This window comes from Notothenia coriiceps, unplaced genomic scaffold (genome assembly GCF_000735185.1).
Source record: "Notothenia coriiceps isolate Sejong01 unplaced genomic scaffold, NC01 NC01_scaffold00019000, whole genome shotgun sequence".
Taxonomy (NCBI): domain Eukaryota; kingdom Metazoa; phylum Chordata; class Actinopteri; order Perciformes; family Nototheniidae; genus Notothenia; species Notothenia coriiceps.
In genome coordinates, this window is record NW_011351701.1 from 923491 (window position 1) to 937715 (window position 14225).

Sequence of the window (14225 nt, forward strand, 5' to 3'; positions counted from 1 at the left end):
TTAACATTAAAGACATTACTTATATAGTATAGTAATAGTAATGTTGCTTGTTAACATCTAATAACCTTTTGAAGGACTGAGTAGTCCAGATCTGTCTCTTACTCTGGTGCAGTATATATGAAATCGTGAAAGTTTCCTTAAAGGGGATCCCAGACAGGCTGAACCAGAGTAAGACAGGATCCTGACTCCTCAGTCCCTCAAAAGGTTAAGACGTTAACAAGCAACATTACTTATTTGTCAACTTTTACATTTTCACTAGTATTCCTGGCAAGATTAGTCATCATTGGTGAGAATTGGCTTGCCACCACATGGTGATTTAAGGAACGTCTACATACGAGAAAATATCCTTATACTCCAGAGGGTTACAGGAAAAGGGATGTATTTTAAGACAATGAAGGCAGCCTATATTGATAATACTTGTTGATTTATTGATTATATTCAAAGGACATTTATTTGGTCCCTGAATCTGGAATAATGTACAATTTACAGGCAAAGCCGAACAATTTTCACGGGACTTTTCATCTACAGATATGCTTTGGTCTGCTTTACTCTTCACTGATTGTCACGCCTTTTTTAAAAAACGCATGAATTTCGCACGTTTTTTTAATATGGATAAAATGACCCCTCCTTTTCTCGGTTCGCTGAACGCCAGCCACCGCTCTTAAAGATTTAATAAACTATGAATGTTTCATTCCATGTAAGGGAAGTAAGCCAACTAACTGGATCTTTTTTAATTAATTTTTTGCAAAAAAAAAATAACAAAGGCTAACACTGGCCTCTGAATAGCCCAGAGCGAAAAATGGATTTTGGTGATTGAACAGGTTAAAAAAAGATGTTCAATCACCAAAATCGACCAATGGTTTCCAGAGAAAAGGCAAAAACGGCAATTTCCACCAAAATCACCTCAGAGGTGGAGTTTCTTTTTGCTAAACCTCTCTAAAAAGCTCAAATGTCACTGGTTTTCCATCAATCCTGATACAGGGTACTTATTATATGTTGTACTTTGGATTCCTAAAGCTTTTAGTCTACCTCACCATCATCCAAGGTTAGTTTTCACTATAAATAAAAAAGGATTTCTGGACGGACACTATAATTTACAGTTTTTTACTATGTTCAATCTGAATTTTCTTTAAAATAAAAAACATCTATATTGATTCTGACTCTTCTACATCCAACTCACAGGTTTATCTTTACTTTGAGAAAAAGATTATTAATTTAACCTCTTTAGAAGGGAAGATATGGTCATTTGTTCTGGGAATGTCATTTTCGAGCCTGAAACCTGAAAAAACAGGCTCAGGGTTTAAAAGAATAAAGATATTTTTGTTCTCTAAACGTTTGACCTCTTTCTTTTACAATTTTGGAATCGAAACGGGGAATCGATAAGAACCGGAATCGATAAGCAGAACCGGAATCGGAATCGATACATTTCAAACGATACCCATCCCTAGTTATTTACCTGCCTGTCTTCTGAAACAAACAAGAACATATTTACTTACTTTGCAACCTTGGCCATGCAGTCCATGTTGTATCTGGCTATCTGCTCTGGCATCGAGCTACACACCGCCAGCTTCAGCTTCAACAGCGGCGTCCGTAGGCGATCGTCCTGAGGGACTCAGAAAGGGAGGTTGAGTTGAGAACAGAGGCCAAAACGGAGGAACAGGAATAAAAGTAAAGACAATAAAAAAAATAAAAAAATGGGAAGAAAAAGAGGTCAGAGTGAGGAGGGAAGAGAAAACGAGAAGAAAAAAAGAAGAAACAGATAAACAAATGAGAAGAAAAGAGAAGGGCATGTGGGAGTGTTGATCCATTTCATGAACAAAGCTACTTTAATGTTGCGTGACAAAAGAATATAGAGAATCAGTTGAAGACAACAGGAGCTGAAGAAAGAGCAGTGAGCTAGAAGGAAGCACTTGGAACATGTTGTTGCTTATAAATTAATAGTCACGGATCACGAGACTACAACAAAGCTAGTTATTTGTTACTGTTTTGTTCATGAATCTGGCTTTTGCTGATCACAGTGTAATCAAAGAGGAAGAAAGACCTTTTCAAAAGGGATCTGAGATCAGTTATTTGGGGGATTTCTCACTTCCTCCACAGATAAGCCTCACTCACCTGGATGTTGAGACTGAGCTTCTTCAGGCGTTTGAGGAGGGCTTCTTTGTTGCACGGCACAAATGCCTCCATGTGCGAGTAGATGCCGAGGCGCACCTCAGGAGGCTGCTCCTGGACCTGCAGCTCAATGCTGAGAGGATGAGAGAAAGGAGAACAAAATCACAATTGAGATACAGGATGGACAGTTACTGTTACTGTTAGGATACAGAGAGTCAGAATAAACAAGAGATGGGAGATTAAAGCAATGGATGGAGAAGAGTGGACACACTGAGGGGGTGGTGAAAGTAAGCGAGGTATGGAAATGAGAAGCATGACATTAACACACAAAATGAGAGACGGAAGGAAAAACAAAACACTTAAAGACAGCAGGAGAGGTGGCGAGGGAAACGGTCTGAAACTGAGTGAGAAACACTGGAGGAGAGGAGGAGAGTGAGCTGGCATTTAGCTGAGGGTGATTTAAAAGCCATCCTACTCACTCCAGGAGAATGTTATTCATGTCCAAGGTGAAGAATTTCTTCCTGCCCTCTTGATCAAACTGCCGCGAGGCCTGTGGGAGAAATGTTGAGTCAGCACCCTGTACCAGCACTCTTTCATACAGAACAAATATATATAAATGCATAGACGTATCTGTGATGCTGTGCTCTCTCAGACACAAACAGTTTCTCCTCTACCTGATGCTGTTCTTCATATGGCTCTCATTTTAACGATTATCTTCTAAGGATGCTTTTACACTTGTTGAATTTGTTTGCCCATTCATTTGAAAGCTCTGAAATAGCCCTATATATGCTATTGCTCTATGCTGCCACACAACATCTGAATGAACTCTTGGTTCCTTCCATTTTAATTCAAAGTTAAACTACCTTTAATAATTTCTAGAAAACCTCTTTGTTGAAAACTAATGTTGAACCTTTCAAAATGTCTGAATAGCTATGCTGATTTTGAAAGCAACAAAAAAAAGGTATGCCCTTTATGTATTTATCTTCCCATCTACTTGGCTCTGTCTGCCTCTCTTTAAACTTTACCAACATCTAAAACAACAGGGCCCTGCTATGGATTGACTTTGAGGCTGTGAGATATAAAGGCAAGAAGAAAATAAGAACTTCTTCAGAGTCAGTTCTGCCCAGCCACACTGTTTTCGTTACTTAAAAAGCTTCAAGGTTCAGCCTGGAGCTATGTTTCTCCAATGCTTTGGAATAGACTATTCTCGTTGGACTAAACAATCACAGTAAGCATTTTGTATAACTTCCTGAGCTAACGGGCATTTGTGTTAAACTTCAGTGAGGAGAATTCACAGGCAATTGCAGCTACCCACAGACAGGCTAGAGTTGACTCACCGCCCGCAAGTCCTCGATGCGTTTAATAAGAGGAGCAGGCAGTCCATCCGGCAGCGGAGGCGGAGAAAACAGACCGCTGGAGGAACCCGGGCCTCGCCCCTGGCCCCCCCCTCCCCCTCCCCCTCCTGCTGCTGCTGCTGCTGCTGCTGGTGGTGGTTTAGGACCAGGAACCCCGACTCCCAGAACACCATTCTCCCGAGCTGCAGACATAGCGTGCTGCTGGTCAGAATCCAACACGCTGAAGTCCAGGTCGCCTAAGAGATCCTGCAGCTCCTTCTCATTGGCCGAGCCCAGCAGTGACATCACGGCGGGGTCCGAGGTGAGGTCTGCCAGTGAGAAGTCGCTGCCGGCTGTGTTGTGGGTGGAGTTCGAGGCCAACAGGTGGTTGGTTGAGTTGATGGAGGGTGGCTTGTTTGCCACACCTCCTGTCAGAACGGGGTGAGCCACGTTCGGGTTCATTTTCATCATGTCCTCCTTCTCCCGGGTGAAGCGGCGGAGCATGGCCGCCAGGTACAGCGAGTCCTTCATCAGCTTCTTCCTCTTCTTCTTCTCAGGCCGCTGGAGGGTGAGGTCTGTGACTCTGTCGGAGGAAAGAACAGTGATGCCTTTTTTTTAGCAAAATGCTTCTGATGTTGTAAATGTAGCTTTTTTTTGTCTAAGGCTATCTAGGTAAAAAATTATCCACATGTGTAGGACTGCTCGGTAAGCTCTGATTGGTTGACTAAATCACCATAAACTGGCACAAAAGAGTTTGAGATTGACATTTTAATAAGGCAACAAAGACTACTTCAATTAAATTGAAGAGGGAAAGAGACGTGGGTCGCTGGAGGTAAAAAGAGCAGGATAATGAATAAATTAAACTCATGCTACATAAAAGACATTTCAGTGGCAAACTGAGGCATGGACACACGCTGTCAGAGACGACTTTGAAACGTTGGGAAAGGTACTGTGGGGATTCTGCAGGATTAACCTGCTGTCTGCTCTGAAAGATCTGACACACAGACTCATATATAACAATCTGTTTCATAATGGCACAATGGCAATAGCTACTGCTATTTTTGGACATTATTTTCAGAGTGGCGGCATTATGGAGTATTAAGCCTATCTGAGCGTGCCGTGTTTTCTGGAAGGTGTCTGGCTGTCACAGTCAGCATCCCTTCCTCATGATAGATGTATGAGAGAGGATCCGCACAAAAGCACAGGACTATAATGTCCCACAGGGTGGTGGATTATTAGCACGGAGACGACCGGACAAAATGCGTCATCACATATTCACTGTGGCCAACAAATCCATGGGTGTCCAAAAGGTCAACTTTTCCAGCTAAGGAGAACAACTAAGCCATTTACACAACAGGGTGTGTGTGACAGAGACAGTGCAGCTTGTGGAGGTTCACATGATACATTTACATATATTCGGCTGATTAATAAACATAAACCAAAAATGTGCAGGAATATTATACCGCCATGATTCTCACCCTTGTTTAGGTAGTTGATTCTTCTTCTGGTTCTTCTCTTCTGAACTGTCCACTTCCTTCTTTTTCCTCTTCTTGATTAAATTCTCGTTGTTGTCGTTAGTCTTCTGAAATAAGAGCACAGCAAGCCATGGATAAATAATTATGTATTCCTGCATCTTTACTAGTTTTAGTTTAGGAATTGAGTATTATCCTTGACATCTCTTATAGTATTATGTCATGTCTGTTTCTGACTGTGTCAAATCCACATATTTGCAGGCTTGAAAGTAACTTTCAGACACTGAATAATTAATAATACATTCTTTGTGTTATGGACATGTTAGTCTCACCTTGCCCTCCTCTCCCTCAGAGTCGGAGGCAGCTCTGAACTGCAGCGTGCCAGTGTTGATGTAAAACCCCCCCAGCTTTGTGGTCAAAGAGGCAGGAACCAGCTCATCATACTGAGAGAAAAACACACAAGTTGAAGGATAAGATCAGATGAATCTAGAAAAAAAACCTAGATCCTATTACAAACAAAAGCGAATGACGTGATAATGTTTCTTGTTAAGATTTTAAAAATTAGCCCAGGCTCTTCTGTTGGTCAGTGAAAATTCATGACTTGTTGTTCACAAAAAAACCCAAAGAGAAACAAAAATCCCAATCTCTCCAAGACACAGATGAAAGTGTTTTTCATCAGAGACTGAGAGAATATAAAAACTAAAGGAAAAAAGTATCTAACAGGCACTGCCAATTTATGGGTGCAGATAGGACAGTTATCGAAACAAAACACAAATATCATATTATGGCAGAGACTCGATACAAGAGCATAATTCCAGCTATTACAGTCGGACAGAGTGATATCCTCAGCATAATACTGAGTAACAAACACTGTCCAACCTCAACAATGACATATCCCTTTGAGGACACAAGCCGCACGTACGTATTCATGAGTCATGAGGATGGTTTTAGACCGTAGTCACAGATTGCTTGTATGAAGGGACAAGCGGCTATCTTTAGAAGTGCCACTGAATGCAATGTATTGGAGCGACAAGCCACGAAATAAATATTTAACCACAGGGGAATAACAACAAGACCGCAAATCAGGAATGTGACTAGGACAGCAGGTTAAATCAGCAGTTAATAAGGGAGAAAATAAAAACAATGTGTAATGGTGCAACTATAAAGACTTAAGAGAGACGTCTGACTAAATAAAAGTGTCATCCCCGGACAAACAAACAAAAAACCGCAGGTGAAAAATCACCTCATTATTAATAAAGTGAGGAGCACTTACAGCTTCTGAGTTGTCAATAAAGGGGTCTGCGTCGTCGTAGCCAAAGCCTATATCAATCAAATCTTGCATTCTGTCCTTCTTCTTCTTCTTTTCCTCATTACCCTGAAAAATTATTAAAAAGTATAATGTTATTTTAAGTTTTAGATGACATAAAAAAAACGTTTTGTTGTTTTTAAATTGCTATTTAAGTACATAAACCCAAATCAGAAATATATAAGCTGACTGAGGGGCTTGTTAAAATGATATACTTTTATAATGATTGGCCGGTAGTGTACGTCCGAAGATCAGTATAAAAAAATAGCAGAAACAGAAACTTTCTATAACAATCATATTTAACTCCGCTGCTAACCATGTGTTTCCCTTTCTTCCTGTTTCTCACAGCTGAACAACTGTTGAGCTGAGATTAGCCATATTAATTACATTTACCATGACACTGGTTTTCCTCCAAAGACATTTGAAAAGTAGTTTTTTAAACTGCAAACCATCTCTGTCGTCTCAGTTTATGTATGTGGTCATCAACCAAATATATCATCATCTGATTGTTTTACTAAACTAAATATCTGTAAGGTTATAAGGCTAAAAATATCAAATTAGAAACACTCACATATTTATTTTCCAACTTTTTTGCCAGGGCCTCGACCTGCAGCCGCACTCTCTCGTCATCGTTGAAGGGGTCGTTGGGATTGTTGGCAGAAGTCAAACTTTGAGTTGTCTTTTTCGCCTGGAAAATAAAGTGAAACTTAATATAAATAATCAGATGTCAGAGCTATGATTAGACAGTTTCAATGCATCTCACTCTATAACGCAACCTGACTATGTTATAAGCTCAAATAAAAGTTAAGTACAATCAGTTAAATATCCCTCACAGTCAGAGGTGGGAGAAGTACTCAGATCTTGTACTTAAGTAAAGGTAGAAGCACCATCATTTAGGAATACTTTGTTACAAGTGAAAGGCATGCCGTCAACATGTTACTTAAGTTTTAGCATCAAAATATATTTAAACTACCAAAAGTACTCATTATGCTGATTGGTCAAAAAGTAAAGTACTTGAGTAAATCTACTTAAGTTACTTTACACCACTGATCTCAGTAATCGCAACAATCATAACATATGCCAAACATGGCGCTGGTATAGTCGGAATTAGAATTATGAAATCCTATTCCGCTTTGCAAACTTTTTCTCATCCAATTCCCACTCATGTAAACCATAATAATAGCAACAGAATCTATCATCCCAGACTGCAGAGATTCAAAATGAGGGAAGCTCCTCTGACATTTGCCTTCCTCCCATGCTACATCCTGGTACTTCCATCAGCAATGCTCTATCATCTATCTATCACCCGCAGCCAGAGGGCCAAACTGCATGTGGCATTTCCAAGTGCTGTAATGGCTGTGTGACTGGGCTGTTGCTGGGCAAGTTGGAGTGAATAGGACACAGGTAGCAGCACAAGATAAGCTTCATCTCTACATGTTTAAAAAGAGGAGTTCCCTCGATGAAAAAAAAGCTACAATGTGATGGTAGAGCGCCGCTGAAGTTGGAAAGCACACAGAGTGGACAGGCTGGTCAAATAACTGCGCTGTCTTTTGTGTAGAGTTGCACTAATGGTCAGTTTCAGCCACGCTAGTCCACAGAAGGACAAGGTGCACTTCCCCCCTCTCACTCAGCAATGACAAGTCCACACAAACACTTGCCAAGAGCTAATAAAATGAACCCCAGCTCCAGTACCAGCCGGCCTGGTGATGTTGGTCAGAGATCCTACCTGGCGGTTTTGGATGAGTTCTCCATAATTAAACTCGGCGGAGGAGCGGTCGTCAGGCTCGGGTAGGGACAGGTTGAGCCGCACCGTCACCCTCTTCTCGGCTACAGCCGTGTCCCCATCGCCGGTTTGGCCGAGACGCCCGTTGCTGGCAGCACCCCCTGCCCCGGTCGCTGCCTCGACCTCCCCGGTTTCACCGAAGTTGAAGTCGGCCTCATCCTCCAACCGCCGTTTCCTAGACTCCGCGGCCGCTCCAGCTGCGAAGGCCGAGAGGGTGACAAATTGCACTTTTCTCGGTTCGGCCATTTGGATGAGCTGCCTGCCTGAGCCTCGCTCCGGACAGACAGCGACAGCGAGGAGAAGAGCTACTTCGCGAAACTACTCCAAATTGGAGGGTGGAGGACGGTTTCGCGAAGCCCCGACGGCTGCTCGGTGCCTAGACGGACGTTAGGGCCTCCTCCGCACCATACGCAATGAACTCCAGGGGCTGTGACGGCGGGGGAAAAGTTGTTTCTACGGCAGCTACTTGCATCCTCAATTTGCTATGGGACCGAGACATTCATAGGAGCCATCTTGGGTTTCGGGAGTAAATAAAATATCAGAAGAGAGGGGTCGCTGCGCCTGCGCTTACGCACAAAGCGGAAGCACCGTGGCACAGGGGGTTCGTCACGTCCAATCAACGCGTGCCCCGATCCTAGACCCGCCTCTGTCACAACAGGCGATAATAACAACACTGACAGTACTATAATGACCTTTAAATAGTGTATAAGTGAAGGACAGGCTGTGGTATATAACCTCTCCCCACAAGCTGTGTGATTACAAAAGTATCATATAACAGCTTCATTTCAATAATCACAATCCACAGCTTTCGGTTGAAGCCTTTCTTTCTGTCTATTCAGGAAAATGCTGAATTGTGCATTTTTCTAAAGCACACCCTCAAACATCAAATCCTAAACGGAAGAAAGCAAGCCAGATGGTTGGTTGTCTCGGTTAACCAGCACAAAACAGCCAATTCATTTACAACCACTACTAACCACCTGTTGATTTTCAGTTTATGATACCAACATGTTTCCCTATGACAATAAACTCATTTAAATGTGAAATTGATGCTTTTATTATTTTTTGGACTTCTGTTGCAGAAACCATGAATGGATTAACCAGTTGGAAAGTCCTAGGGCAAAGTTTGGTCTGTAGCCCCTATTAATGCCACACCTAACATATGTGGCCGATCCTTACACATTTGCAATTGAAAGAACTTTTTAGAGAAAAACCAAACACAACTGCAATGTTGTCTGAAAACTATTTGCATCCACATTAGGACAGTTTTGCGGAGACGTCTTTGTCACAATACAACACCCAAACTAAATAAAAGAAATGCTACATCTCCTCTTCCTTGTCATCTTTTCAATGGCTACCAACAAAAGTGCATCAGTGTAGATCTTTCTGGAGCATAATTCACATTGTATTCTCATGTTTTTGCAATTTTGAGCAGCTTCTTCGGCTACCTTGTGCAATGCAGAATAAGAAAAGTGTAATTTAACAACAGCGTTGTTTAGTTTGAGTATTTACTCCTTTTACAATACATTCATTTATTTATATATATTTGCTCTTGAAAATCCTAAAAGTGTATTGTTGTCTTGCACCGGTTCCTTTTCCACCCTTGTTTAACAGTATACAAATTGTTTTATTATTTCCTGTTTATTTTTGATCAGCAAATAGTTTTTTAATTGCTTATTGGTAGAACTTTGTAAAGCAAGTTACTTTAGTGATACAACTCAATCACTGACAAGAACAAAAAAATACATAGTTACATTTTTATTATAAATATACGAGTACATAGAGAATTGCAATTCAAAACTGACATATTTAACAACGTAATGGCAGAGATAATAGTTTTATTTTTGGGCATAAGTATAATTTATACAATAAAACTGCTGATGTCTGCATAATGAAGCTACTCTTGATGTAGCGAGCTGGAGATCAGCTGTCATGAGAGAAGGACTCTGTTGTCTTTGGCCCATTTCCTCAGAGCTCGAATTATATATTCAACCTGGGGGTTTCCTGAATTTCGCAGCAGAGACAACACCTCTTTAAGTGTCTCCCTAGAACACAAACAGGATATGGGAGGAAACAAGATTAGACAAAGAATGCACCATTTCTCGTGTTTCTTTCATTTAGACAACACACCCACTCAAACACAGAGGTTTAATATGTCCGCCCCGATGTTATTGAGTTTTACTGGTTAATGATGACAGCAACCTCTTTGACACATGATGTTTTGCAACGAAAACAAAAAAACATTGTAAAATGTATGAAATATATTGCAGAGGAAAAAGAGACTAACGTACTTAGACTCCTTGTTGGCCAGTATGAGCTGGAAGATGCCGACACATGCGCCTCTCTTGCCCTCCCAGTAGTTGGATTCTGGATCCAGTTTCTCCAGAGCATCAAACGCTTTAGCTGCATAGTAGAACTGGCCCATCTGAAACAATAACCATATTTCCATGAGAAATGCCCATTTTCCTGGCATCAGTTATTTTATTCTGTGTGTGTGTTAAAATGTGACTTGAAATGCATTTGTTATCGCTAATTACTATTTGTTTTAGCAATAATTAATGAATTTACAGGATGCTGTCACCTTGTAGCAGTCGTTGGCAATAAGCTGCAGTAGACTGAAGGAATCGGAGGAAGTGCCCATCTTCAGATAGAGCTCCCAGGCAAGCCGGCCCCTCTGGTTCATGATGTCTGACAAGAACAAGACGAGTTCAATAATCCTTCATTCACAGGCAGATTCTGCAACTTTTATAGATTCAGATTTGGGAGGTATTCGCTGCCTGTGGGAAGGTTTTCATTGATGTGGGTAAAGCCGAGAATGGGAGAAAAACCTTTTAATTTAGATATCCATTTCTTAGAGCTGCTGAGCGTAATGCCAGCTGGGTGCAAAAGTGAACATAAACTTTGTTTTATAAACCCAGGGCTAGAAATCTGTCAGTGATGTTTGATTAGATCTCAGTCTCTGTGAATTAGTATAAAGGCTTCCTCAGTCTAATGTAAGAGTTCTGAGTTCATGATTTGATCTCATCAGGTGTAGATTACTGTAACTGTTTGCATGTCTAACTAAAAAGGCCTCTCCTTTATTCCAAATGAAGATCTGTTCAGAGTTGGAAAAACTGGAAATAGGCTCTGATTTCTGAGGGTTTCTTTCTCAACTCCTCCTCTGACATAAAATGTAAATGTATTTATGTTTTCCTTTTCTATTTTAAAGTTTAACCATTTTTTACAATTCCTCTTGAAGTTAAGTTGACATACATGAATTGCTAAATAAAGGATTTCTTCCTTGGAGAAAGATTTTGGTAATTAAACATCATACGAATGCTATACGTACAGCATCTAGCCAGCCAGCTGAGGTAAACATAGTCATTCTTGATCTTTTCACTCTGAATCAGCAGAAAAATCTGAAAGAAAAAATCAAATTAATCCAAATATCTTTAAGCAACATATTAGCATTTATATAAGCCTGTAAAAAGCAGTTGTGTAGATGTTTAATGAAGTAAGGTACCTCTTCTGCTTCTTTGTAGTTGCCAAGGGCTGCTTTAGCCTGAGCATAGTTGAAGTTGAACGTATCATCGTTATAGAAATAACCCTGAAAAAACCGAACCACAATTATGCCTACATGAAAAGGCCCACATGTGCACTGTGTCTGTGAAGCACTACTGCTCATCTGAAGTGCCACTTGTCTCCCAGTGTGTGGGAGTCTTTGTAACTCCATCTCACATATTCAAACCACAGCAGAGTATTCTCACTGTGATTATACTGGAATATAAAATAGCACTAACCTTGACTGAGTTGAGATATATGAGGACATCTTCAAACAGTCTTAAGAGGAAGAAGCAGGACGCCATGCACTGTCTGCCAGGAATAGTGTCTGAAAGCGAGAAGTATGTTACACACACACACATCCTCACACAGCTTTCCTTTATAAAGCGCATTTTGATAACATTTATTTTCAATGTACCGCATTCGCTGGCCGAGCCTCCGACCAGCTGGAAGAACTGCTGAGCAAATTTCAGGTGATCCCTCTGAAAGACAAAGCATGAAAACAGAAATGTGTCTCTCTGACTCTCTATTATCACTTTTGTTTGTGTGACTATTTATTTAACAGAAATACTGACTGATCCAATTTCTTGTCCCAAAGCTGCATTGACGACTCCTTTCAGAATGTACTCCTTAGAAGAAAAAAAATATGTATATGTATATATGTATCAATATTCTTCCCTGTAAAAACCTATTAACCATTGTATGCAAAATGGCCAATATTAGCACTGGTTGTAGTTTAACACAGCTACTGTATTTGGAAGATCTGGATTTTCTTATTGAGACCAAAGAATTATATTTGATATCACATTACCACCCAATGTCACATTAAATCATTACCTGAGTTGTGTTGGGAACCAAATCTTGGATGAGGTTGTAGGCTTCCTGCACATCATCTGGAAGTAAAAATATGGAGCCTGTAAGTCCATAAGCTAGGGGAAGTTTTTCTCTGAAATATGACCCCTAAAACCCCTACACAATTAATTAAAGGAAACATTTACTTAAAATGTTTGATAATAAATCTTAAAGTCTAAGGAAGTGAATTATCTTCGGTTTTTGGCTTCTTCTTTTTTTACACCACAGGGATTTTAGTAATTCCTAAACACGGCGAGTATCACATAAAATAGAGTGTTATATATAATTTATATTTGTAGAATATTTAAAAATGATTAAAGCACATTTAGTAGAATTATGAATTTGTGAACTATTGATGAGTATGGGAAAAAATGTCCTTATCTTCATTTCCTCACCTCTTAATTTACAGTTAGTTAGAGATTTGATGAATTTCAATAGGAATTATTTCCGTGTTTAGCTTGTTTCAGAAAACTGTAATGCCATGTCTGCACACCTTGTCTGAGATAGTAGATGACCAGGTTGAGTCTGGCCTCGGGGATCACATCGATCAGAGGAGGCAGCACCTGCAACGCCCCCTCCCCACCACGGAACACCACCTGCAGTTCACAAGGGGGGGGATTCAGAATGTGGAAAAAGCAGCATGTGAGTCACTAATGTGCACACACACACCTGATATTGATGAAACTGATTTGCTCGACTGTCTCAAATTGTAATGATTGTGTGCATTGCTTGAATTGTACTTAACAGACTGTATGTGGTTTGTCTGTGTGTCATGTTTTGCATTTTTGTTTATGTATGTCTGTAAGTTGTTGCTATTGTCGGGACCCCCTTGAAAACGAGATGGTGCATCTCAAGGGGTTTATCCCAATGAACAAACATTCACACACACACACACACACACACACACACACACACACACACACACACACACACACACACACACACACACTTCCTTGGGAGGACATCAGTGAAGGTCCCCACACCCACACACAAACACACATACACACACACACACACACTTGGGGGCGGGCCCACCTGTCATTTTGTATGCATACTAATGTGATTGAAACATTTTTTATTATACACCATAAGGCGCAACAGTGGGGGCTTTTCACACCTGTGAATACACATCAACCCCCTCCTATCGACGGATCTCACACCTACTTGGGATATCACACCTACTTGAGATCTCACACCTCGATCAAAGGGGAGGCGGGACTTAGCTCATTTGCATAATGGGGGAGGTGTGACCTGTCACTTTTTTATGCATACTAATGAGACGAAAGCGGGATGAATATTACTACTTATCTTTAACCGAGCCTTCTCTGGGCCGCTGAAGAAAGGTTCCCCTAAGGCTTCTTTGCGCTGCATGAGAACCCTGGCAGAATTGTGAAAGATCTGCAAATCACAAAAAAAATCATCTAATTTCACCCCCCTCCACCCCTTAATTTCCACTAGAAAGGCTCTGATCCTCTGGAAAGAGTACTCCTCTCCCTTTGCTACCTCAACAATGTCAAAGAATGACTCACTGTCTCTTTGACATTGTTGAGGTAGCAAAGGGAGAGGAGTACTCTTTCCAGAGGATCAGAGCCTTTCTAGTGGAAATTAAGGGGTGGAGGGNCTCACTTGGTGTTGAGGCTTTTTTACACGTTGCTTGACTGCCTGCCCACATATCTGATCTAAACATAGTAACGTGTATTGGGGAAAATAATTATTTAAAGTTAAAAAAAATTATACATTAAAATTTTTTAAAAATTATACATTGAAAGTAGTTATATTCATCCCGCTTTCGTCTCATTAGTATGCATAAAAAAGTGACAGGTCACACCTCC

General features: G+C 40.7%; 2 protein-coding genes across 2 annotated transcripts in view; both read right to left on the reverse strand.

Annotated features, from left to right (window-relative positions):
* Positions 1-9269, reverse strand: part of LOC104951636 (ubinuclein-2-like) — a 12282-nt gene extending 3013 nt beyond the window's left edge. Inside the window, exons 1-9 of the mRNA XM_010778346.1 lie at positions 7948-9269; positions 6793-6909; positions 6189-6290; positions 5248-5358; positions 4922-5025; positions 3447-4026; positions 2589-2659; positions 2113-2242; positions 1497-1603 (exon numbers count right to left, since the gene is read on the reverse strand). Coding sequence (XP_010776648.1) covers positions 1497-1603; positions 2113-2242; positions 2589-2659; positions 3447-4026; positions 4922-5025; positions 5248-5358; positions 6189-6290; positions 6793-6909; positions 7948-8250 — 1625 coding nt within the window. The 5' untranslated portion in view covers positions 8251-9269. The remainder of the gene's footprint in view (positions 1-1496; positions 1604-2112; positions 2243-2588; positions 2660-3446; positions 4027-4921; positions 5026-5247; positions 5359-6188; positions 6291-6792; positions 6910-7947) is intronic.
* A 475-nt stretch (positions 9270-9744) lies between these two features.
* Positions 9745-14225, reverse strand: part of ift56 (intraflagellar transport 56) — a 10536-nt gene continuing 6055 nt past the window's right edge. The window contains exons 9-18 of the mRNA XM_010778253.1: positions 12887-12989; positions 12379-12434; positions 12117-12170; positions 11960-12023; positions 11781-11869; positions 11504-11587; positions 11330-11399; positions 10583-10689; positions 10293-10426; positions 9745-10046 (exon numbers count right to left, since the gene is read on the reverse strand). Of these exons, the coding sequence (XP_010776555.1) occupies positions 9932-10046; positions 10293-10426; positions 10583-10689; positions 11330-11399; positions 11504-11587; positions 11781-11869; positions 11960-12023; positions 12117-12170; positions 12379-12434; positions 12887-12989 (876 nt within the window). The 3' untranslated portion in view covers positions 9745-9931. The remainder of the gene's footprint in view (positions 10047-10292; positions 10427-10582; positions 10690-11329; positions 11400-11503; positions 11588-11780; positions 11870-11959; positions 12024-12116; positions 12171-12378; positions 12435-12886; positions 12990-14225) is intronic.